The sequence below is a fragment of the Pelodiscus sinensis genome, chromosome 11 (genome assembly GCF_052426305.1).
Source record: "Pelodiscus sinensis isolate ZL-2025 chromosome 11, ASM5242630v1, whole genome shotgun sequence".
In the NCBI taxonomy this organism is placed as follows: Eukaryota; Metazoa; Chordata; order Testudines; family Trionychidae; genus Pelodiscus; species Pelodiscus sinensis.
In genome coordinates, this window is record NC_143062.1 from 30327377 (window position 1) to 30352177 (window position 24801).

The following is a 24801-nucleotide window of genomic DNA, read 5'->3' on the forward strand; positions in this document are numbered from 1 at the left end:
GTGCATGCACACACGTGTATGTACACAGAACTTTAAGGGAAAGCACTTTTAAGAAATGAGCTCAGCATTCACTTTTGAACACAGTGTGGTTACGTCTAGACTACAAGCCTGTTTCGAAAGAGCGTCTAGACTGCAACCTCTTCTTTCGAAAAAGTGAGCTGCTTTTTCGAAAGAAAGCACCCAGGGTACGTCTACACTACAGCGCTAGTTCGAACTAACTTAGTTCGAATTAGTTAGTTCGAACTAAGCTAGTTCGAACTAACGCATCTAGAACTAAAAACTAGTTCGAACTAGCGTTTTGCTAGTTCGAACTAGTAAGTCCACATTGAGTGGACTCTGAACAGGGCTTAATGATGGCCGGAAGCAGTGCCGGCAGGGCATAAAAGGAGGACTTAGAGCATGGAGATGCTGTCTCAGGCTAGCCGAGGGCTGCGCTTAAAGGGTCCCGACCCCCACCCCGGACACACAGTTCTAAGGGGTGCCCCGCTTGCAAAGAAGTTCTGGCTTGGAGTGCCCTGAGTGCCCACACTGGGCACATCACACCACTCGGCCATCAGCCCGGCTGCACTTGCCGCAGGCTGCCATCTGGGGAGAGGGAGTAATTGGGGGGCTGCAGGAGAGCTTCCACCCCCAGAAGCCCGCAGAGCCAGCCCAGTCCTCCCCATCGGGGGCTCGTACCCCATTCCTCCCTCACCTCCTTCCACTTGCCCTTCCCTAGCCCCCCTTCTTATTGATGTACAAAATAAAGATAACGTTTCTTCCAACATTGACTCTGTCTTTATTGAAAAAAACTGGGGGAGACTGGGAAAAGGAGGTGGGAGAGGGGAAGAGAAAGGCTGGGAGAGGGGAGGGCAACTAACATGATCAGGGGTTGGGAACAGGTCCCAGATGAAGAGAGGCTACAGAGACTGGGACTGTTCAGCTTAGAAAAGAGGAGACGGAGGGGGGACAGGATAGAGGTCTCTAAAAGCAGGAGTTGGGTGGAGAGGGTGCATTCACAAAAGTTCTTCATGAGTTCCCATAAAGAAGGACTAGAGGACACCAAAGGAAAGGAATGGGTAGCAGGCTTGAAACTAGTAAGAGAAAGTGGTTCTTGACAAAGCAAATAGTTAACCTGTGGAACTCCTTGCTGCAGGAGGCTGTGAAGGCTAGAACTAGAACAGAGTTTAAAGGGAAGTGAGATCAAGTGATGGAGGTTGGGTCCATGGAGTCCTATTAGCCAGAGGGTAGGAGTGGTGTCCCTGCCCAAAGTTTGTGGAAGGCTGGAGAGGGATGGCACGAGACAAATGGCTTGGTCATTGTCTTCGGTCCATCCCCTCCAGGGTCCCTAGGGTTGGCCGCTGTTGGCAGACAGGCTACTGGGCTAGATGGACCTTTGGTCTGACCCAGGACGGCCATTGTAAGCTCAGGGCTCAGTGTCGGGGGTCTCAGTGGACCCCCTTGATTTTCATGCACACCTGGTCCTGGGTGGCCAGGCTGGCAGCTCTCCTGCCCTAGACGGCCACTTTCCTGTGCCTAGTGCGGAGATCGTGGACGAGGTCCACGATGTCCGCACTAGCCCAGGAAGGTGCCCGCCTCTTGCGGTCCAGGGCAAGCTCCCGGGAGCCGCCAGCCTGGTCCCGGCAAGAGGGGGTGGGCTGGGGGGCATCGGGGGGTGGCTCTGTGCCGTGCCAGGTGCAGGGTCTGCTGGCTGGGTGCTGGCAGGCTTGCACCTGGCCGGGCACCGTAGCCAGCCCGTGCCCCTTTAAGGGGTCGGGGCCGGGAGGGGGGCATAGAGTTTCCCTGGTGTTGGCCAGAGTGGCCACCAGGGAAACCTGGGGAGGGCTAGCCTCCCACTAGTTCGAACTAAAGGGCTACACAGCCCTTAGTTCGAACTAGCTAGTTCGAACTAGGCGTTAGTCCTCGTAAAATGAGGTTTACCTAGTTCGAACTAAGCGCTCCGCTAGTTCGATTCAAATTCGAACTAGCGGAGCGCTAGTGTAGCGCATAGGAAAGTTAGTTCGAACTAACGTCCGTTAGTTCGAACTAACTTTCTAGTGTAGACATACCCCCAGGCAGTCTGGACGCTCTGTTTCAAAAAAGCCCTGTTTGCATTCAAGAAAGCCTTTTTTTGAAAGAACACTTTCGAAAAAAGGCGTTATTCCTCGTGAAATGAGGATTACCCCCATCAAAAGAAAAGCCGCGTTCTTTCAATTTAATTTCAAAAGAACGCGTCTGTAGTCTAGACGCAGGTGAAGTTTTTTCGAAAAAAGGCTACTTTTTTCAAAAAATCCCTGCAGTCTAGACACAGCCTGTGAGGGAGGTTACTTTGGTATTATTGTCTACTGCAGTAGTCAGAGTGTTTGGAATGTTTCCCTAATCTTTTCCCTCTGATCCTGGTTGGGTAGAGTTTTCTGTAATTTTTGAAATGTGGCAAGATGCAAAAGTTCTCAGGGACAGAGCAGAGAAATAGTTTCTTCTTGACGTGCAATAAGAAGACTTATTTCTGCCTGGAGGAGAAAGTGGACTGACAAGGGCATAGCAGAAGTGCTTCTTGCATTCCTTATGTCCACTTCACCAAGAATCCAGTCCAGAATATGGCTGGCTCTTTGTGCATATGTATCTCGAGATTGCCCATGAGGAACTTAAGGCAGGATCGAAGAAAAGTTGGTTGGGGCTATCTCAATAGAGGTTCTGTTCATGTGGTTATTGAAGTTTCCCAAAATGATGACTCTCATGAATTTAACCACTGTGTTAGACAGTGTTTCTGTCATCGCCTCTGGAAAAGCTCTGGAATCAGGTACTTTATAGATGAGCAGGATATTAGTCTTATCCTGGTTCACATATTAAGGTGACTCACTCAAAGAATTTTCAGTTGAGTAAACTCCTCCTGGACTCCAGCCCAGAAAGGGCAAGAATGGCTACTAAGTCTTCTCCAGATCTGTCTGCTCTAGCTTGGCTCTGTGTGCAAGAGACTATCTTGGTTGGGCCAGGTGACCTAACAGGTTTGTGGTCTCACTTAGCCATATTTTTGCAAGGCACACTAAATTGGCTGGCTTGTGGTCAATAAGATTATGCATGGTAAAGAGCTAATTGACCACAAATCAGTGGCCTCATGTTGGTTTTGGCCATGAACAGCAAAATGGTGGGATCGGTGATATATTAAAAACCCTCATAGATTAAACCCATGCTGAATCATTCAGCATAGCATACCCTTTTTACAACTGTCCTTACCACCACTATACATTGGGAGATTCTGTGAATAATTGCTCTCTCCTTTGTAGTCAGTGGAAAGAAACCCATTCTACCAAGGTATTAAAACTCCATGTGAAGAAGTTATCCCTGTGCAGTCCTTCAATGCTTTTTTTTTAATCTCGACCCTGAAAGAGGATTACTAAAAACAAAGAGTTGTGTGTGTCTCATATTTGAGAAATACATGAATTGCTTACTTGCAGGAGCGAGACGCACCTCATCCAAGAACTAGTTGCAGCTCATTAGGACATTTGGCTCTCATATGAAATTAGTTGGGCTCAGCGATGGTGTGAGACAGGAAAACATGAGACAAGAGCTGGCATCTCAGATCTTCCCCTTCCAGATCCTAGCTGAAAACCCAGGAATGTTCTGGTGAACATTATCATCACAATAGAATATTTCCTAATTTAAGAACAGGCTATATGTGAATGGGAGGAGACTATTAGCCTATGGTTGAGTATCCACAGTATGTATAAAAGTTATGGCATAAATTCTGGATTAGTTGCTAGGAACTGGTAATGATGTTCTTGGCATAACACCACTTACATCCACATACTTGGAGAAGGTTTCTATGCATTTGTTCATTGTCTTCTAGATCTATGATAAGAAGTTACTTGAAGTCCATCCAGAACACTGGGGGAAAACAAGCAATAATGGAGAAATCTTCCTTAACCTCATTTTGCTGTCTTCAAGAGAGCTCTAAAATGAACTGGTCTCGGTCTGCATAAAGAAGGGAGGTTTTAGACCTGCTCAGAGACAAGTGTACCTGGAATACTAAGTTCAGCTCTGAATATCTCAGTACTAGAAAGATGACAACAAATTGGAGGGGATTCAAAGATGAACAACAGCAACAAGAAAAACTGATTGAAGGGCAGGAGGGATTAGTTTATGAGGATAAATAGATTAAACAAGCTAAATGAGAATAGCTTGGCAAAGTGACAGCTAAATGTATCAAGTAGCTGTCTATGAGTATTAGAAGAGCGTAAACACCAGGAGTTAAATATATTGTTTAGTGTGGTGCATTTCCATACCTTTTATACAAACCTTGTTGTTTTAAGCATACACAATTATCACCCCTAATATCATTACCTCACAGACACTAACCTTCCCCCCTCCCCCCCTTCAAAAATCAGATTTGTCAATTTTATATGTGTTCACTTTTTTTTTAATTGTATCCCTTTGGTATATATGGTCGTGCCAATTTTCTTCCACAAATTGATCTGATCATCTGGCCCATGAAAGCTCATCAGCTAATAAACCACCTTGTTAGTCTTTAAAGTGCTGCATAGTCCTGTCTTTTGTTACATCTCCCATAAGGTTGTGCATATCTCATTATTTTTGCAACCCGACTCCTCAGTAATCCTTAAACGCTTTACAAACATTAATTAACACATTAGGCATCTGCAGTAAGGAAAGCATCTATAATAACCATGTCATCCATATTTTAAATGCAGCTACTTCTGAGGTAAAACTAAACAGGTGTCAGACTCTCAGACCAGTTGTACCCCCTTTGCACTACCCTGCTGGCACAAAAGAAGTTGTCATCACCCTTAACTCCCCTATAGGAGACACCTCCACTATGGATGCAACAAAGAATCTGCTTCCATATGTTTACCTGTGCACAGAAGTGCTATACAACGTCTTAGGGGCAGAAATGAAAAATATATTATCACAATAAAATGACAACAAAGAAATAAGCAGGCAGAATGTAAGCTACCGGAATGGAATATGGTTGGGTCACTAGTTCTACCACCCATACTCATATGAATAGCCAAAATCAGTAAGAGAATACAAATGGATAACATTCTGGTATGATATCTCTTCTGAGAACAGCACAGTCCCTCTAACAATGCTAGGACAGCACTGATTCAAGGAAAGTGGGCCCTGGACAGAAACACCAACATCACTTTTTCTTATAACTTTCTCCCAAAGCACACTGACAATGTGCAACAAGTTAAATCTGATGTGGAAACACAACACAAAGGGCTGTAGCTAGGCTGCTGCATGTGTACCATTTAATGGAGATTTATCTTCCTCCTTCTCAAACAGCTAGTCAAAGCTAAAGATGTTTCTGATCCTGGATGGCCACATGAAACAACATTTCGAAACATTGCTCAATTTTTGAGGCAACTACCAATCTGTTAACAATTGGGCTTAGAAAGTGAATGGTCCATTGAAGTTCATCCCTGTAGAAAGTGTCCTCAGCTTGTAAAGAGAAGGAATCCCTAGCTTGTAAAGAGAAGATGCAATGTTTCATCAATCAGTCCAAACTATTTGTTAACAAAACTGCTTTTGTGGACATTGACAAATGTGTGTACTAACAAGTTTGCGGGATTACTTTAAACCCTGTTAAATTTGTTCACATTTAGTTTATCTTTCACTAGAGACTTCCCTGTCAACTTCTGTGAATGACTAGATTTGCTGTGTTAGAAATTACGCTGATATGGAGACATTATAGTAAATGGTTCTTTTTCAGCTAACTTATTCCTAAGGCAACTGGAAACTGAAATTTGTTACAAGAGAAGTCTGCAAACAATTTAATTTGCACTCCTTAGAGGAGTTTGGTTAAACTGATATATGCAAGGGTTATTATTAATAATTACCAGGTTAAATCCTGACATTCTTACTCAGTGTTTACTCAGTTCTTATTTCAGGCAAAACTCCCTTTGGAGGTAATGAGATTTCCATCTGTATAACAATAACAAAGCATTCAAAGTTTGGGATACTTAATAATAACCCTGCTAAACCCATTATTTCTAGATAATTTGATTTTCTACTCTGTAGCAAAGATGTATGTGTTGGGGAGGGAGGGTTCTAGACTTGCTTAATCTTGAGTTTCTTTTCCAATATTCTTTCTCTTATATTCTGCCAACCAAGGCAGAATATCATCATTACTGTTGATACCACAGATCTGCAGGTGTTCATTCACTATTTAAACTGTTTCTCTGTAACAATAACGAAGTGATTTCAGCTAAATCCCTGCCAACACCTACTGAACAATCCATCTTTGGGGCTGAGAATGCAGAGCCATTATAACACCAAGCATGGGGAAGTGACAGTCTCTATCCAAGCAGTTTTAAGGCAGAGGCACCAGGAATATTACATTCACCTATGAGCACTACCTTACTAGCAAGACTGACAGACTGAAAACAGCAAAAAAGATAAGAACATTTGTGGGACCGAAATACAAGGAATTAGGAAGGCTATGAAAGGCTATTAAAACCTGTTCAATGATTACAGAGTTTCAGAGGACTTTTACACAGAGGTATGACAAAGGCCTCATCTACACTATAATATTTGCTCTCTGATCCAGTTACAAAATGACTTAAAGTAATGTAGATGGGACCTAGTCATGCCTGTAACCAGGTTCAAATCCTGACCCGTCCAATGTTTTAATGTGGTTATGGGCTCACCGTTAGATTCCCTCAACACAACAAATGTTAGCCAGGTCATAACCAATTGTCATCACTATGTCAGCTGATTCAGTGAGAGTTGTCACAAGGAATAAGAATATTTAGACAACACTAAGAAAAGCAAAAATTAGACCAGGAAATAACTTTCCAATGGTGAAATCTTTTAGACTATGAAAAAAATTTGCTAAAATCAGAACAAGAGCCCCATTACTTGCAGGTCAGGAAGGCATCTAATATATTGAATATTAGAGGCTAAGCTAAAAGCAACAACCCTACACAGTCAGGGAGAACCATGACTAGAAAAATGTTGGAGGACTATAAGAGCTTCGTAGGTCTTTTCATCCTCTGATGCCTGTGATTTCTTCCCTCCCAAAGTGTGAGTACGTTGCCCTGTCCTATCATCTGAGCCATGATAACGCAGAGGGAATGGCTGATTTGCTTCCACAGCAACAATATTTTTTTTTGTGATGCCAATGTCATCACCTTACTCATGGAAAATAAAGTACCAATGACAAAAGCAGGATGGAGCTCTATCAAATATGTAATGCAAACATCCGCAAAGCTATGGTCTGTTCTACTCAAAAGCCATTTCACAGAAGGTAAAAATGTGAGCCATGGATGTTGCTAATATAGCAAAGATATTTTGGTTGGGTAATTGTATATCTCTAAAACTTGATTTTTAAAAAATTGTTAATTTGAATTTCCAGTTATGAAAAAAAGAAAGGAAAAAGCTACCTCAGCTTATAAAAGAGCTTTGCAAAAAGGTTTCCATTCCAGGTGCATTCTCACATTAAAAAAAAAAAAAAAAAAAAAAAAAGACTAGAGATTTTCTAGTTTACATGAAAATAAAAAAGAGTTGCTAGATGAGAAAAGCTTCCACTATGTTGTGGAAACAAGCTCTCTCACTGCGCCTTGATGTCTCATCCTGGGGCAAGGTTGGAAACGTTCATGCTTTTGCTCTTTGCAAAATTTTGTAATGTTAGAAGCAAACATCTCTGATACTGGTGCAAATGGGAGAAACCTGATTTGGACTCAGATCCGTGTGATACTAGGGGAATACAGGTGGTTTTGCATCTGTTAAGTGGTGTGTAAGTCATTAAATAAACACTGAGGATGAAATTCTGGGCCCCTTGATGTCAGTGGGAGTGTTGCCATGGATTTCAATGGGACCTGGCTCTCACTTCAAATTTAAGCCTGAGATACTGCGCAAGGGAGAGAGTCCCACAGCCCAGGTTCTAGTCCAGGCCCAAACATCTACTTGCAAGCCCAAGTCAGCGGGCCCGTGTCAGCTACAACGATGCCACATGTCTTTTATCATAGTATAGGCAAATTGTCCTAACTACTAGGTGAAATCCCTCCCAGGGATTACCACCCTGTTCTATTTATGTCTACTTAGTCATTTATACTGTGCTTATCATCATAGTACAATGGTTCTGACCCCCTTACTTTGATCTGGCCTGCAACAAGTCTTGGGGCTTTCCTCCTGCAGTGAGGTGAGCCAAAGCTCACGCTCTAACCCACTGGAAAGTTTCCAAGCTGCGCCTCCCCCGAGTGGCTGGAGCACAAGCGGAGCCCCAGTATTCTGAGTTTAGTGTGAGTGAGGTGAGGTGAATGTGTTTCTGGTTTTGTTTTGCTTTTGTTTTACTTGCGTGGCTATTTCTAAACTACAAAGAAAAGTCAGAAAAAGATATGCAAATTACGAACCTGTGTATCTTTTTCTGCTTTTCTTCCGAAAGAGGCTTTTCTGACATTTGGCCCATCTACACGGGGCCAAATGTCAAGAAAAAAACCCTCTTTCAGAACATCTTTTCTTCCTCGTAAAACGAGGTTTACAAGGATGCCGACAAAATGCATCCACTTTTCCAACTTTTTTTGTTAAAGTGGATGCGGTTTTTGGACGCGGCAGAGCTTTTCCAGGTGTCCCAGAAGAGCTCTGTATTCTAGATGTACCCTGTGTGGCACCTGATTGATTTTTCTGTGGGTCAGTGGTCCCTGATGGCTAGAAGGTTTCCCACCCATGCTGAGGGTACCTGAGTGTCTGCTGTGCTAGATTATGCATGGTCAGTGCTGAGACCCATGTTCTGTGGAGCGTGGAGTGTCCTGCAAAGCACATCTGCAAGCTTGCCCCAACAGAGCCACTGCAGGAATTCAGGGATACAGAAAGGGAGTTACCAGGGCCATTTATTGAGGGCTTTGTCTATACGGCAGGGTTTTTGCACAAGAAGCTGTTTACAGACGAGATCTTCCACAAAAACTTCTTGCACAAAAGCGCATCCATACCTCAAAAGTGCATTGCAAAAGTGATGTGCTTTTGCGCAAGACAGCATCCACACTGTATGGACACTCTTGCACAAGAAAGTTCTGATTTAGAGCACCTGTGCTTTTTCAGATAGGCTCTTTTTGTGCAAGAAACCCCTGTTAAGCGTCCACACACACCTTCTTGCGCAAGAACATTTTCTTGCACAAAAACGTGCTTGAGGTGTGGACGCTCTGCAGGTTTTTGCGCAAAAACCTTGTCGTGTACACATAGCCAATGTGAATGTTACCCTTAATCCTGCAGTTCTTTCATGTGCAAAACTCCCAAGAGCTGTTCATTGTTTGAAATAATGACATCCAAATTAATCCAATCAAGATTACATTTTTTTGTATAGCAAATGCCTACAGAAACTCTTGGCCTTGGGGGTCTTGTGTCTTGTCTATTAATAGTTCACAAGCCTGGAACATTTGATTCATATGATGAAGAAGAATTTAAGAATATATCAAATTCTGGGAAGGAACTGACATTCCGAGTATTGTTATGAACACAAAAGTAGCACTAGACTTATGTCCCATTTTATTTGATTTGATTTAGTTAAAAACATGAAAACAAAAACAATTCATGTATTGCTGATCTTGCAGCTCCACTGAAATCAATGGGACTTTTATGTCAGCATCACAGGATTCAAGCCAGGGTTATTGTGTGGTAGTTACCTAAAATTAGTGGAAAATTGCTTAAAATAGATATTTTTAAAAGCCAGAATGAAGTGAGTTGATTTAGTAAATACTTTAGCAACTAGAGTTGTCTGGGAAAGTCATGTAATTGTTGTTACCTATGCCATATAAAATAAATGATATGAATAACAATTTGATTGTTAGTGTATAGCAAGCGCTAAGGAATGTACTGAGGGAACAATTCTTTTTTTGGCAGGGGAATGGTCAAAGGGAACAAACAATGTTTTCAGTCTTTAATTACTTTGATTCTGTGAAAAATGCACAATACTGCAGTGTTGAACACATAGAACATGGTTGCAAAAGAAGACAGCGAATCATTCGTCATTTCAGTGCTTAACAACAACCACATATATGGATATTTTAAAGTAAGTAAATTATCTTTCTGTTTATCTTTTTATGTACCAGTGAGACTATTCTCCCTTGAATACACATGCATATTTATCATTAATCTTAAAGGGAAACAATCAACTTCAAAACTACATTATTTTCTGAATTTTCTAAAAGATCTGCTCTAAAATAGAAAATAAAAAGTAAAACAAATAAGAAGAAGTGGAAAAGTGAAGAAAGTAAATAAGGAAGTAATATTTATTCCTCATTACACAGGGGTGGGCAATAATTTTCTCAGGGAAGCCACTGCAAAAATTTGGTAAATTGTCACGGGCCACACTTTTCTACTATATTAATGAAGGAGGTGCAGGGTCTAGGACAAAGTTTGGGTGCAAGAGAAATCTCCAGACAGGAGACTGGTGTACCGGAAGGGGTGTGGTTCTGGGAGGGAGTTTGGGTCAGGAGTGGGATGGGATGTAGGAGGGGGAGCCAGGTTCCGGCTCTGACTGGGAGGTGCTTACTGTAGACAGCTCCCAGCTGGTGGTACAGTGGAGCACTTGTGGCCACACACACTGCTCAAAGTAGCCAATGGGAGCTATGAGAATGGTGCTGGGGTGTGGGCAGTGTGTAGAGACATACTTACCCCTCCCAAGGGGACTAAATGCAGAGACAGGCTTGCCCAAGCAGCTTTGAGTGGCATGTAGGGAAGAGGCAGGCAGGCAGCCTGCCTGAGTGCACTGCTGAGCTATGGGACATCAGCAACAGTCATAGTGGGCTGGATCCAAATGTTTAAAAGTCCAGATCTGGCGTGCAGACTGTATTTTACTCACCCCCATCATAACACAAGAACTAGGGATCACCAAAAGAAATGAATAGGCAGCAGATTTAAAACAACAACAACAACAACAACAACAAAAGCACAATCAACCTGTAGAACTCCTTGTCAGAGGATGTTGTAAAGGCCAAGACTATAACAGAGTTCAGGCTTAGCCAGGATGGGCAGGGATGGTATCCCCAGCCTCTGTTTGCTAGAAGTTGGGAATGGGCAACAGGGGATCACTTGATGATTACCAGTTCTGTTCATTCCCTCTGGGGCACCTGGCATTGGCCACTGTTGAAAGACAGGTTCCTGCTAAGTGGAGCCAGTACAGTCATTCTTGTGTTCTCAGGACTTTTTTTGATGAAGCTCTATGACTTGTGTTAACCAAGAAGTCAGATGCAATGATCACAGTGGTCCTTTCTAGCCTTGGAATCTAGGAATTTATGAAAACCAATGTAAACAAGTCCAGTGAAGAGAAGCCCTTGATGTCCAGGCAGTTCCAAAGACAATAAGCCTGCCGTATTTTCCAGAAGTAGAAATGGTACCATGTTTGTTGTGTACATTGAGTGTGCTTGAGTGCTCAATGTTTGGAGTTATCTCTAGGGAGCCCAAGCCACAAACCCTGGTTGGTCTCCTGAGTGGGAGTCTTGTGTTCCATTTGCTTGACCATACACCCTCTTTTTTTAGGGGTGTAATCTTGTTTGAAATCCAATGAAAGTAAGGAGCTTTCGGGTGTGAGATTTTTGTTTGGAGACTACACTGATAGTTCTCAGAGGTAAACATCCCTAAAACCTCAGCCTCGGCCAAACTAAGTAAATGCAGTCAGAATTTCAAATAAGTGAGGGCTTTGAGTACAGGTGTGTTGGGGTTTATGGTAGGTGAAAGGTAGAACTTGATTTTTTTCCAGTTACTGTTGTCCTGGTCCCAGGACAGTCATTTAGTAGCAGAGAAGACAACTGTTTGAAAACATACACACATACAAAACAGAGAAGACAACCATTTGACACCCCCCCCCCAGAACCCCCCTCCACACACACTAGAGGAGACAACTGTTTGAACACACACACACAGGGGAAGGCACTGTGGACCCAGGGCAGCTCAGAACTGCAGACAAAGCGCTTCTTGTCATATATTTCACAAGCAACACCCTGAACCACCACACATGATGCCATGCAGGGCAAGAAGGTGAAGCAGTGCCCACAGCTCAGCAGATTTAGATAAAAATCCCAGGACAAATTTCTTAACTGTAAGACCAGTAGGACAAGGGAGCAGACTGCCCAGGTGGATCCTGGAAACTCCTTCACTGGAGGTTTTCAAAAGGAGGCTGGACAGCCAGCTGTCTTGAGGGTTTTGACACAAACAATCCGGCTTCCTGCTCCCTTGTGGCCCGTTTCCATCCTGTTGTTCCAGGGTCCCGCTCCCTCCACCTCCCCCCTCGCCTGGATGCGCACAGGCCCGGGAGGCGGGATGCGGGCTTGCATGAGGAACGCTGTGCCACTTGTCCTCGGTGGCCTGCGCGGGGCACCTGGTGCTGCTGTCTGTGCCGCGCGCGGCTCTCCCCGACATCGGTGTCAATCCAGAGTGACTCCAGCGGTGGAGCCGCGAGGGACCGGGCTGTCCCAGCAGCGGGGGGAGCTTCCACTTTCCCTTTCGCAGAGCTCAGCTGCTGGCCTCTCCCAGCCGCAGCTGTCCCCCCTTCCTCCTCCTCCCTGCCCCCGGCCCCGCTGGCCGCCTGGCGGCCCCTCCCCGGAGCTGAGCAGGCTGCCTGCCAGCCCAGGCTCCCCGGCTGCATGTCTGAAAGCGTGGCCCCTCCTCCCCACACCCCTTCCTCGCGCACCCCCGCCCCTCCACCAAAGAAGAGGCAGAGCCGGTGTTTTTCCACTCAGCAGGATGGGTGATGCTCGACGCTCCCTCATTAGACAACGGAGACGAGAGGTCAGGAAGAAAGCGCTTATAAATTACCCTTTCTTCCCCCGCAGCCCGGCTAGTCGGGCGGCCCCTTTCCCCAGGACGCACAGCACGGACGCCCCTAGCGCCCTGGCCAGCCACCTGAGCCCGCCGCAGGTAAGGGAGCGCGCGCCCCTCTCGCCCCATTGTCTGCCGGAGAAGGAGACGCTTCGCGTTCTGGGCGCTGCCGAAGGAACAAAGGAGCTGTCAGGCGGCCGAGGGGAGGCAGCGAGGAAGCGCTGCTAGGCGCGAGAGGGGCTGAGGGGAGGACGCGTTGCTGCTTCTCTGGGGCTGCTTCATGGAGTCGGCAAAGAAAGGACGCTCGGAAGGAAGTGTGTGCGTGGGGGGGATGTTGCATTGGTGGATGAACGCTGCAAATGTTTCATCTCTGTTCAGAGTCTGTTTCCCTCCCCAGCCCCTAATTTTTGCCGTAGCCTTTGTTAGGTCTGTTACAGCGAGTTGTTTTGTTGCAGTTAGGGGGCTCAGACCAGTAGGACTGTTTCTTTGCAAGTCCCAGTTAAAAAACAAAACACCCCCCTACTTGTACTTAAATTGCTATCTAGGCTGCCGTGTGGTTTCTCGAGCAGTTATTTCCATCATGTCCTCTGTACGTGCTCCACCACCTTGTGTTAACTTTTTTTTTTCAGATAACAGTTTGCAGAGAGAAATTAACCACTTGCTTGGCAGCTCTCCAGTGTTTTAAAAATACATTTCTTCTTTTTTCCGTTCCTTCTGCTGCTGTTAAAATACAAGCTTTTTTTGAAGGTTGTATGCAAACCTCCAGCCTGGTCCAATTGAAAGACCAGTACAGTGCAGGGCTGCTGCAGCTGCTGCTGCTACTTACCAGTAGATCTGATTGGGATCTGACATTCTTTTCTTCAGAGGCAATTAAAGTTTCCAAAAATGTCATAACTCGGTGGGTCACGATTCTGATTTCAGTTACCTTCGTGTCAAAAAAGTAATTTCGGATTCACATCCGTGTGAATTGGATGGGAATATAGCCTACTGAGTTTAAGGTGATGAATATTCAGTGGTGTATGATAATGTAACAAACAACGCAACAAAAGACAGACTTTGGAGACAGCTCTAAGTTTTCAAAGAACATGAGGGTGTATGTGGGAGTTAATGTGCATTCATACAAGAATATAAAACATGCATAAAAAGATGGAGAATTCAGAATATATTCACTGCTTTATACTTCCTCATTTGGTATAGCCGAAAAATGTATTTTTCTTTTGATAATTTTTTTTCTTCAAAATGACATAATTCTTGCACCTACACATGCTGATCTCTTGTTCCTTCTCTCTTTTTTGTGATTCTTTAAATAACAAATGAAAATATGAGTGGGGAAACAGAGGTCCAAGAAACAAGTTTGAAGAAACACAACCACACATATAAAAGATTCTTGTATTTCAGTACAATTCATTCCAAGGTGGAGAGAGGGTTTTTTTGTTGTTATTAGGTCCCATTTTTTAACCGTATTGGGAAAGGCATTAAGAAAATGTACCAAGAAGAGCTGGTTGTGTTTATAGTGCTATTTTGGTAACCACTGTGTCTTTTTACTTCTATGTCAAAATGTTTCAAGTGTTGGACCAACAAGAAGTGTAGCGGTATTGTTCAGGAGACACAGAGTTAGTTGTATGGATAATTTGGTACTTGGATGATAGTTGCTACCAGTTTAAATTCGATGGATGTAGATTTGTAAGGAAATCAACCCAATGTAACTTGGTGGTGTGGAAAGTTGAGGAGAGAGACTTTGAACAAAACTTTTACAGTCTTGGCATATGGATTTGGAATCAAACAAAATTATCCAACTTTTTTTGGCCTTGTTTTTTTCCAAAGAAGTATTATGGAAGATCATTGAAGTTGGTTGAAGATCATTTCCTTTTACAGAAGTATAGTATGGTTGTGGTGAGAGAAGGAGATTTTAGTACCATACTAATAATGCCATTTGCCTCTATATCAGAGCACAAATTTAGGATGAATTGTATGTGTCTGGAGGAAGAATACCTTTAGTAAACAAGTGACAGAAATGTAGCCGTGTTAGTCTGGTGTAGCTGAAACAAAAAACAGGACTATGTAGCATTTTAAAGACTAACAAGATGGTTTATTAGGTGATGAGGAAGTGGGTCTGGCCCACGAAAGCTCATCACCTAATAAACCATCTTGTTAGTCTTTAAAGTGCTACATAGTCCTGTTTTTTGTTTTAGTAAACAAGTGTGAGTAAATGTTAGCTAGTACTTGTGAATCATTCAGAGATAGTCCCTCTCTCACTTCCATCTTTTATCTACCTTTTTGTTCTTTCCTCCCCCTCCCTTTCTCTTCTCCTGTCTCTCCAGCTCACCTTAACTACTTTTTTCATTTCTTGCATTCTCTTCCACCTTCTCTTTCTTATGGGTTTAGGCTGCGGCCATCAGAGGGTGACATTGTTTCTCAGTCTCTTTGCAAGACGACTGCACTATGACATTCCAGCCATTAGAGGGCAGGGAATGGCGAGCAGACAAACTTAATGTATGAGTGAAATTCAGACTGGGGTTCACAAGCTGCAAATGGCTCTTTTATGTGTTCCCCCTAGCTTCTTACGAGCACATGGTATTAAAACGCTATATGATTTTATTTATAACCCAATTGTTATTTGTGGCACTTTCAGGTATATTGTTTGCTAATTTGACTAGTGAAACACTGACGTCTGAGTATCACTGTAATAAAGATGGGCAGAGAATGGAAAGGCAAGGGATTTCCTTTTAAAACTTAAAATGTCTGTTTACTATTTATCAATCTGCATTTTTCAGTGTGTAGTGTTGGACAACTGATTTCAAAATCCTCTGGCTACCTGCTGTGGCACTATGTAAAGACTAGAGCAGTAAACCCAGGCAGCAGAAATCAATCTCTGGGCATTAAGGAGATGGACAGATGGGGAGAAATGCTTTTCTAAAAATTGCCATCTTTGGTTTTAGGGATATCAAGCCAGATCCTGATGTAAATCTAGTATAATTCTGACGATGTTAATGTACACTAAGAAAAATGAAGGGCAGAATTTGGCCCTTCAAGTTTAGTTGGCAGCATTTTTATTTTTGGGTGGTTTGAGGGTTTTTTGGTTTTTGTTTTAAATGGCATAACACATGAGCTGAGGTAAGAACAGGTCTCAAAGATGTCTGAAATCATGCGTGAACAAGAGGAGCAATGCTGCTGTTGAAAAATACAAAGGAATCTTAGAATAGATTACTATTTGTACCTGATGTTTGAGAAGTCTTGTCTGCCAGAATTGGATTGCTTCAGTAGGATTCTGCAGAGTGACTTGTTTCATAAGTAAAACGGGGGAGAATTCCAAGGATTAATTGCTTGATTTGTAATCTGAATACCAGTACAGATTTACGTCCTTGTGATTCACACTTAAAGCTGCCTTTCCACTTGGGGATACATTTCTAAAGAGGCTTTTAACTGAACAAGCTCCATGGATTATAATGCAGTGAGAAAACCCCATATAATACTTTGAAGCTATACTCCCTCATAGCCTAATTGTTTTGTGCTACCTGCACTTTCATTAGTAGGAGTTGTTCCATTGTGTGTCTTTGTAACTTGGCTGTTCCTACTTGACTCTGCATTGAATGTCTAATCTGCATTTTGCACCCAAAATCCCCCAATAGAGCCAATTGAGAGTATAGATTACGGGGCAGAGAAGTATAAAACTTAAAGGAAAACCAAGCCATCATTGCACATTGAACTGAATTTAAAGTAAACCACATGTCTTTTCACTTTACTGAAGCATCCTGAATTTTCAATTTAGTACAATAATAGGACTGTTTAAATCCCAATCACATTTTATGTTATTAAGCTTTCCCTCCTCAGAGCATAACACTATAATTCTTCAGTCTTCTAAATCTTTCTTTCTCTATATTTACCCTACAGTGTTATTACATGTACCATAATCTTTTGGGGAGAAAAGATGAATTATTTTCTCATTCTATTGAATCTGACAATATCTTCTTTAAAAAAATGAGGGCGGTAAAGGAAATGAATATCTGATTATATTTATTGAGAGGAAATTGTGCATACAGAATGTAGGTTAAAGTCAATTTCATTGCTAAAGCTCTTTCTGTCCATTGCAAATAATAACGCTGTCAGCCCTAATATTGCCTTGGAAAGCCCTCTATTTCCAGTATTAAAATACTCTACAGTATTCTGCACTAATAGTAGATTCTCAATATTGGCTCTTTTGACTGAGATATTGTAGTATATAGATATAGATATTAAAATAAATCAATGTCCATCAGAAAAGAGAAGTACAAGTGCACATGTTGAGTATCACATGATTTTGTTGTCCCAAGGAAGTGAAGATTCAGTAACAAACACTTTGATGTCATATATTTTACTCATTTGGATCTACTCTATGCCTTGGTCTACTGTTTTCCTTAAAGGTCCTAGTTGATTTCCCATTTTTGGAAAAACTACATAGTCACCATCATTTAATTTTTAAGTTTAGATGTATAAAATAATTAGTCTCTGAGCCTTGTCCTGTGTCTGTGATTTCCACAAGCGCACCAGAACAGCCTTTGTCTGTTTCTGCTAACCGGGTAGATTTGGCGAAACGAAGAATTTGTAACAGTGTAGTGCCAGGTCCTGCTTTTAGTCAATTCAAACTCCTTATTACATCCCTCTACCAATGCTCCTCAAGTTCTCATTTTTAGCACTGCCTGTTCCCTTCCCAGTCTGCCAGTGCACCTCTGTCCTGACATGAGACACATGAACCAATACCAAACTGGCATTATACAGTTGTGCCGTGTTCTTTGGTGATTTTAAAATGTAGACAAATGACTCTATAAAGATTACTTTGCTTTCTTAAGAACACTTAATATTTTAATGTCGCAGTATGGTCCTGGCAGCAGTGCTGGGAGAGAGCTCTCTCAACACTATTAGGTAAACCACCTCCAAGAGGGAATAGCTAACAGGGAACCTATTTATACTGGTGCATTACAGAGTTATAACTTGCTCAGAGCGGGGGGTATTTTTTCACATCCTTGAGCCAGAAAGTTACACTGCAGTAAAGTAGCAGTGTGGACAACCCCTAATCTCCTGTTTCTTGTAAATTCAAGCAGTTCAGTTAGAAACATGCAACAACTAAAGCTGGATGTGAAAACTGGAGAAGTTACATCTTTTTAAAAGTACTGTAGTCTGATCTGATTCATTGTCCTAATCAACTGTAGATGCTTTAGAATGGCAGTTTTGAATACATTACACTGGGAGATAGTGGTGGAACAAAATCAAATGCACTAAACCACACTTATGCTATAAAAGGCTTTTAAAAAGTAATCGCATGGTCCCCTCTTTTAAGCACTCAAAAGAAAAAAAAGAATTCCCACTGACTCCAGAGGCAGTTAGAATAGTCTGTTTACAGGAATGATTCCCCAGTAGTTTGGAAGGAAAGTCAGAGTATCAAGTTGTCATTTCTATGTTAACTGAATTTCCCCCCACAAGTGCAATAGGTTGCGATTTGGTTGTGATAGGTAAACCAAAAGCTAGTCTAGTGTAAATCAGTTCCACTGATTGAGTTGAAACAAAAGACAGAACTATGTAGCACTTTACACCTGCTAAGTATCTGAGCCAAAGCATTTTTATCAATTCAAAGACAAGAGTGTACATGCTAAACTCTGGCCATTATTGCTAAACTTATACTGTGGTTGATATAAGAGTAAATTACTCCAATAGAAGTTTGATAGTAAAAGTGTAATAAAGTTATCCATTAACTTATTTCCAAATATAAGTATGATGACTGCCATTGGAGGGTCAACATTTACCAGTGTTATTTACCTCAGATCTGAGCTTCTGAGAGAGAGAAGCAGGGTGGGAAGAAGGGGTTTGGCTTCTTCTGTAGCAGAGGTAAGCAATAATTTTGGCATGGAGGTCACTTAATGAATTTTGGTATGTGGTCACAGGCCAGCTCCACCTCTCGAAAGGAGTGGAAGGGCAGGGACTAGCCCCCACCCAGAGTTGTCTGGAGACGAAGGCTTGGAATTAAAACACAGTAAAGGGTTTGTGGCTCCCAGACCTGCTACTGTGTTGCCTGGCAGTTGCCTGGAGTTGCTGGGGCTATTTAAAGGGCTCACAGCTCCGGCCCCTGCCAGGATAATGCCGCAATGGGGAGCTGTGAGCCAATTAAATAGGATTCTGCTGCCTGAACCACCATCCGGAAATTTGGTAGCACAGGCAGCAGGATGTAAATAGAAAGTGGCCAGATGAAATTCATGGGCCAGATCAAAGTGTTTGGTGGGTCGGATCTGGCCCCTGGTCGCATGTTGCCCAGCCCTGTTCTATAGCGACCGTTGCATTTATGTGGATTTTGTCTTTCAGAGGGACTATATGTATATTAGCAAGGGCATGTCTACACTAGGAAATTATTTTGAAGGAGCTAAATTCAAAATAATAACTCCCAAAATAATGATTTCAAAATAAGCTTATTCCCCAAGGGAAGCAGTGGTACAGATTTAAAAATAACAACGGGTTTGTTAGTGTGGATGTTTCCCTTGTTTTGAAATAACTCCCTAGTGTAGACCAAAAGAGAATCTCCTTAGTTTTCCCAACCCAATGAGCATACAAAATGACTGCTAACTGGGCTGGCAGGAAGAATGTGCACTTTTTCACTCATGTGCAGCCCTAGTGACCAGTACACAAGCTTTTAGAGCTTGTCTACACATGGGACTTATTCCAGTATTAGAGTGTCCACACTTGAAGTTGTTTAAGAATAGTTATTGTGCTTTAAATTCACATCCTTTGTGAATCCAAATTAACTTTCAGGTATACACAAGCCTTGTTTATACTGGAGACAGATAGGGGAATGACCCGAGGCATGAGTTATACAAAATCATTTGTTGGAATGAAGGCTTGTTCTGTCATAACAGCTCCATTGTGTTTGTTGTTGTGGGTTCCTAGCCATTTCAGGGGAAGTCATCACATTCAGATGAATGTGGCCATCTATGAAGATTTTAGGAAGTAATTAAAAAAGTCTTCTTACTTTGATCCACATAAAATGGCCTTGGAGTTGTATTATCCCTAAGACACAGTATAGTGTAATTGACTTGCTCTTACGACATATCCAGTCAAAATTTCTGCAATAATTTATGTTAAAAAATTGTTGTGAGGTGACAGATGAAAAACGGTCTATTTTTGTGTTTTTATTTTCAGTGTCATGATGTACTTCAAAAAACTTCTATAGTTATCTTTATTACTTATTGGACATCATCTGTGTGATGATGTTTGAATCAAATGTATCTTAGTATCATTATGGACTCCTCCCCTCCTCATTTTATTTTATTTTGTTTATGTATGTTTATTTATTTGCTTTTTCTTTGTTTTCTTTTCTGTTTCTTTTTATCCCCTCTTGAAAAAGGAAGAGACAATCCATTCAGGAGAGACTCTTCTTCATGTAAGTGTTGTTTATGCTCATTTATGAAATTACAAAAGGATTATAAAAATTATCAAAATGTTCAATTACTGAACACTTACCATCTGGTCATAGAAACCACTGAGCAAAGAGCATGTAAAAATAAATGGCTGTTACACAATAACAATATCTAATGCCTGTTATCTCAAATCTGCATATGGAGTTCTGTTGTGCACATCACAATAGTATGTAGGCACTATTACAAAGCACTTTACAGACATTGGTGAGCACACCACTCCTGTGAAGTATGTTGTGATGTGTCACTTTACATAAGAGGACTAACAGATACATACAGGCTGAAGGTCTCTGCCAAAGCACATTGAACTTGTTGGAAACACTTTCATTGACTTCAATGGACTTTGGATCAAGCCCTAAGTGACTTGGCCAAGGTCAAAGAAGGAGTCAGTGTCAGAGCTCAGCTTAGCACTCAGGAGTCCTAACTCCCAGTTGAATGCTAGAAAAAGCTTTTCTCTCTTGGATTCTTCTATAAAATCCAAGTTGTGTCTGTAAAGTTTTTTTGTTTGTTTGTTTATGCATGTGGCCTCTTTTGTAGCAAATACATATTTTAGGCCTTTTCTACAACCTATAGACCCTCTGAAATGAGAGTAAATAACACCAAACATTGATGAATATTGTTGCAAATGTTTTGTGAATACATTTGCCTCCAGAATAAATGCTCAGTCTAGGTTAGGTTGATGAATCTTGTACAGGACTGCAAAGAATACATAAACCACACATCATGGAATTCAACAGTTTTACACATCGCTGAGCAACTGGTTTTGCTTGCAGATCTCTGATTTTAACATTTTGAGCAGTCAAGTAAGTTCTGCTCCAGTATCTTTTTCCAGTAAGTAAAGACAAGAAAATATTTCAAAGAGTATAGATTAAGGCCATTATTGTCTTAGTGCAAAATTATCCTTAATGAGGGAAATGACTGCATTAATTGCAATGCAGAACCTTTGTATAACTTTGAAGCATGCATTTCTCATAAATCAACTTTTTTGTCTCCAGGAAATAACATACATCTCTGAATTATGGCACTAGATTAGACTCAAATAGCAACTACTGGCTAATATGTAGCAAAACGTTGTGTGGTGTCAAATGTGTAGGGTTTTTTTGGTGTTATTGGGCTGGAATGTTAGTTCCGCTTCTAGATAAAAGGAGCTTGTGCAGTGCGCACTTGTAACCATTATTTCCCTGCCTAGTATGGTAGTTATGTAGTCAACTGTATTCAGCTGTGTTTCTCTCTTACTCTACCCTTTATTTTGCATTTAAATTAGAGGGTTTAGGTGTAGGCAGAGATTGGAGCCTCTTTGAACCTAGCAAGACACAATCACGTGGTCCATTGTTAGTCAAAACTCTCTCTCTCTGGCTATATGTTATAATACTTTTATTTTGTATTTTGAATCATGAAAGAACAGTCATTTGGCTGGTTTTATGGAAATATATAAGGCAATCAATTAAGGATAAGCTTTTTAAATGAGACGAGCACGTGTATAATAAATGAAAAAAACACACCAGCAATTGAAAGGAATTGTCCTTTACACTGGGTTGCTAAAATTGAGACTGAGGGAGCTCTTACATCTTTGAGAAGCTACGGCACTATTTTTTAAAAAGACAATAGGAATAGAAAAATTCCAGGAATCATATTACTCACATTTTTCAACATGGGAACCTAATATAGAAAATTCAAACCTCTTAAACAGAGTTCAAAGGACATAGCTCCTCCAGTTTTTTAAAGATGAATCACCAGAGGGTAACCAAAAACATCTTTAAAGGAAGACGCTTTAAATAGAAAAAGAAACCTAAAGACATCATGATATGGTGTCCTGATGTACACTAGAATCTGGAGCCCACTGGAACGCAGATCCAAAGATCTAGATTTAGTACCATAAAGCTGAATATCTGGATAATTTAAAGCCTTGTAACTGGAATATATTCCATAAAATGGATCAGTAATACAAAATGTATGGCCTAGAGCCCATATACAGTACAGCGTTTTACCACCTGCTGTGTCATTAAGCTTTGAGCACCAGAGCCTCTCTCTCCTGGTTCTCTGCACGAAATATCATGACTCAGATTTGATGTCTATGACCTATCTCTGTATGTGCCTCAGTGTCTTGGCTCTCCTTGACTTCTTCAGTAGTATGCATTCTCAAAAGAGAGTTAAACTCCCGGAATGTGACTAATCAGAATATTATCAAGTGTTGGAACTATGAAATTTTCAGAAGGGTCTAAACTTCTACGGATAGGAATTTCCAGTTTGGGATTAACCCCATCGACTATGAATGACCAAAACGAGACCTCTTTGGTCATGTTAAACTTTCAGAAGCTAATAATCCTCCCTGAATGTGAATTTTCGAGTGGAAATTAAGACCAGGGATTTCAGACTTCAGATGGAGGAACTCATTGATGTATGTGAAGTCTCAGAGGATGTATGTGAAGTCTTCATCAGGATTGTGTCTGCAGACACGTGAAATATTTGCAGGGGACATCCTTGCCATGTGACTTTTTGAAAAAGGACTCCTTGTGAGAGTAGCCAGACATTTGTATTATAATGGTAATAAAGGGACCATCTTGTGATTGTCACTTTGCGACAAATTCTACCACAATTCATTACTTTCCATCAGTGCCTCACCCTATGGAGGAATCACCACTGCCCATCTACAGTGAGGAGGGGACAGAAGTCCCGACTGGTGAGTGCAGTTGGGATGGGATATTTGTAAAGGGTGGGGGCCATGATGATACATGGATTTATATGCCTCATGTGTGTGTTCCCATTTGTCATTGAAAATTCTAGGACTTGTTAACAGTGGGCCGCCCCTCCCCTTTTTTAAAGTATTGTGTATTTTAGTGTTCCTGAAAGTTGATATATTGGCGTTATTGGTTCTCAGCGGAGCCACAGAGAGGGTACAATACAAGCAGCAATCATGTAAAATTCCACTTCTCATTTTTCTACTAATGTCTCTTAACTCAGAGCTGGAAGGATCACCTTGTGTTAAAAAACATAATGGTAATTCAGACTCCATGCCCTTTCCACCTTTGTGCTCAATGCTGAAACTGCCCATAAATCTGCCAGTTGGGATGGTGGTTTTTGGAATGAGGACACTTGTTCTTCCAGGAATTCACCAAACTCATTTTACATAAGCCAAAGGGCAACCAACTGACCTGGGTTGGATTTTAACCAATGATACAGCAGCAGAGTGGGCCAAATCCATTGAGCTTCATACTATTATATACATCTGCATAGGAGTACCAGTCTTTTTGATAACCAAAGAAAATAAAACAAAAAGATTGCTTACTGTGCACCTTTGGATTTTAAGAGTGTCATTGTCTAAATCATTTCCCCTAGATTCTTGTTTAATCTGTTCTTGAATGTGGGCAGTTTCTGTACCAGAACTACCTCCTTTGGGGGTCAGTGCCTTTACATTCCATCCTGAACTTCTCCTACTTAATTTCAACCAACTGCTCCCCATTCTACCATCTTGGGAGCTAGATTAATTACTTACTTTCACATATATTGTTACTTTGAAAGTATTTATAGTTGGATTTGGTTCACAGCTTCTGGACTGTATTAATTTAGTTCTTTCAATCTCTCTATCTGTTCTTGGATCACTTTTCCTGCACTTATTTTTGTTTCCTTTAATTTTCTATATCTGTTCTAATCTGTGGAGACCAGCACTGCACATACTATTCCCACTATGGTTGTGCTAGGTCTCTGTTAACATGACACTGTTATCTCTTTAGCTTTCCATATGATTTTTTATATATACAGATCCAAAAATAGCATGGCATCCCATTCTCGTCCACAGCAGCATCAGGCTGAGACTCTGTATTAATTTGCAGTCTGTGACCACCCTTAGATTTTTCTCAGATTCACAGCTAGCTCCCCTTCAATTAATAGCTGTTCTATTTATTTCCTCTCCCTCGATGCAGGAATTTACATGTACTAGTACTGAATATCATCTTATTGCATGATGCCCTGCAAATCCAGAGATATCTGCTTAATATCTGCGGGTATCTGCATCTGTGGAGGCAGCTATCTCAGATCACTTTTGTGGATTGCAGATAGGATGTGGACGCAAATTTTGTAATTTAGACCCCTGCAAATCTGTGGATATTCGCTTGATATCCATGGGTGTCCACAGATCATTTTTGTGGATTGCAGATCAGATGGAGACAGGGCCACTGAGGACAGGGGGACAAAAGGGGCAGTTATCCTGGGTCCCAGCAATTTAAAAGTACCCATGGTTCTGGGCAATCACTAGTGCCACTAGAACCCTGGACCCTTTCAATTGCTGCTGGAACAGTGCTGAGGGCTGGCTGGTGGAGACTAGCTCTTAGCCCCCCCCCTTTTCCATCTAAGGCCCCCACCCTTCTGGGGAGGCTTGGACCCTCTCTCCCCCAATTGCCCAGGGCCCGGCAAAGTATGTTGCCAGTCCTGGATGCAGTTACAGATTTTCTATCCTCCCATGACTCTATTTATTGCACTAGGGTTTGGTTTAAAACAGTATGACTGTTTATTTTAAAGCACCTAGACTTATCCTGGCTTTCATATTGTAGTTATTGTTTTGCCAGCTGCATGGCAGAGGATCAGGGCCACCAACGGAACAGGGGAGCGGGCAGAGCACTGC

The 24801-nt window shown here is 41.9% G+C and overlaps 1 protein-coding gene across 5 annotated transcripts in view; it reads left to right on the top strand.

Annotated features, from left to right (window-relative positions):
* Positions 1 to 12574: 12574 nt before the first annotated feature.
* Positions 12575 to 24801, top strand: part of SLC6A6 (solute carrier family 6 member 6) — an 89491-nt gene continuing 77264 nt past the window's right edge. The window contains exons 1-2 of one of the 5 annotated variants that reach the window (XM_006132856.5): positions 12635 to 12846; positions 20114 to 20149. Coding sequence is in view for 1 of the 5 variants with exons in the window: in XM_089781226.1 (XP_089637352.1) it covers positions 22725 to 22863 (139 nt within the window). In the remaining 4 variants the exon portion in view is untranslated. Of the gene's footprint in view, positions 12847 to 16900; positions 18607 to 20113; positions 20150 to 20192; positions 22864 to 24801 lie in introns of those variants that run through there. The other 4 variants (XM_075938769.2, XM_006132857.3, XM_006132855.5 and 1 more) reach the window with 4 other exon arrangements.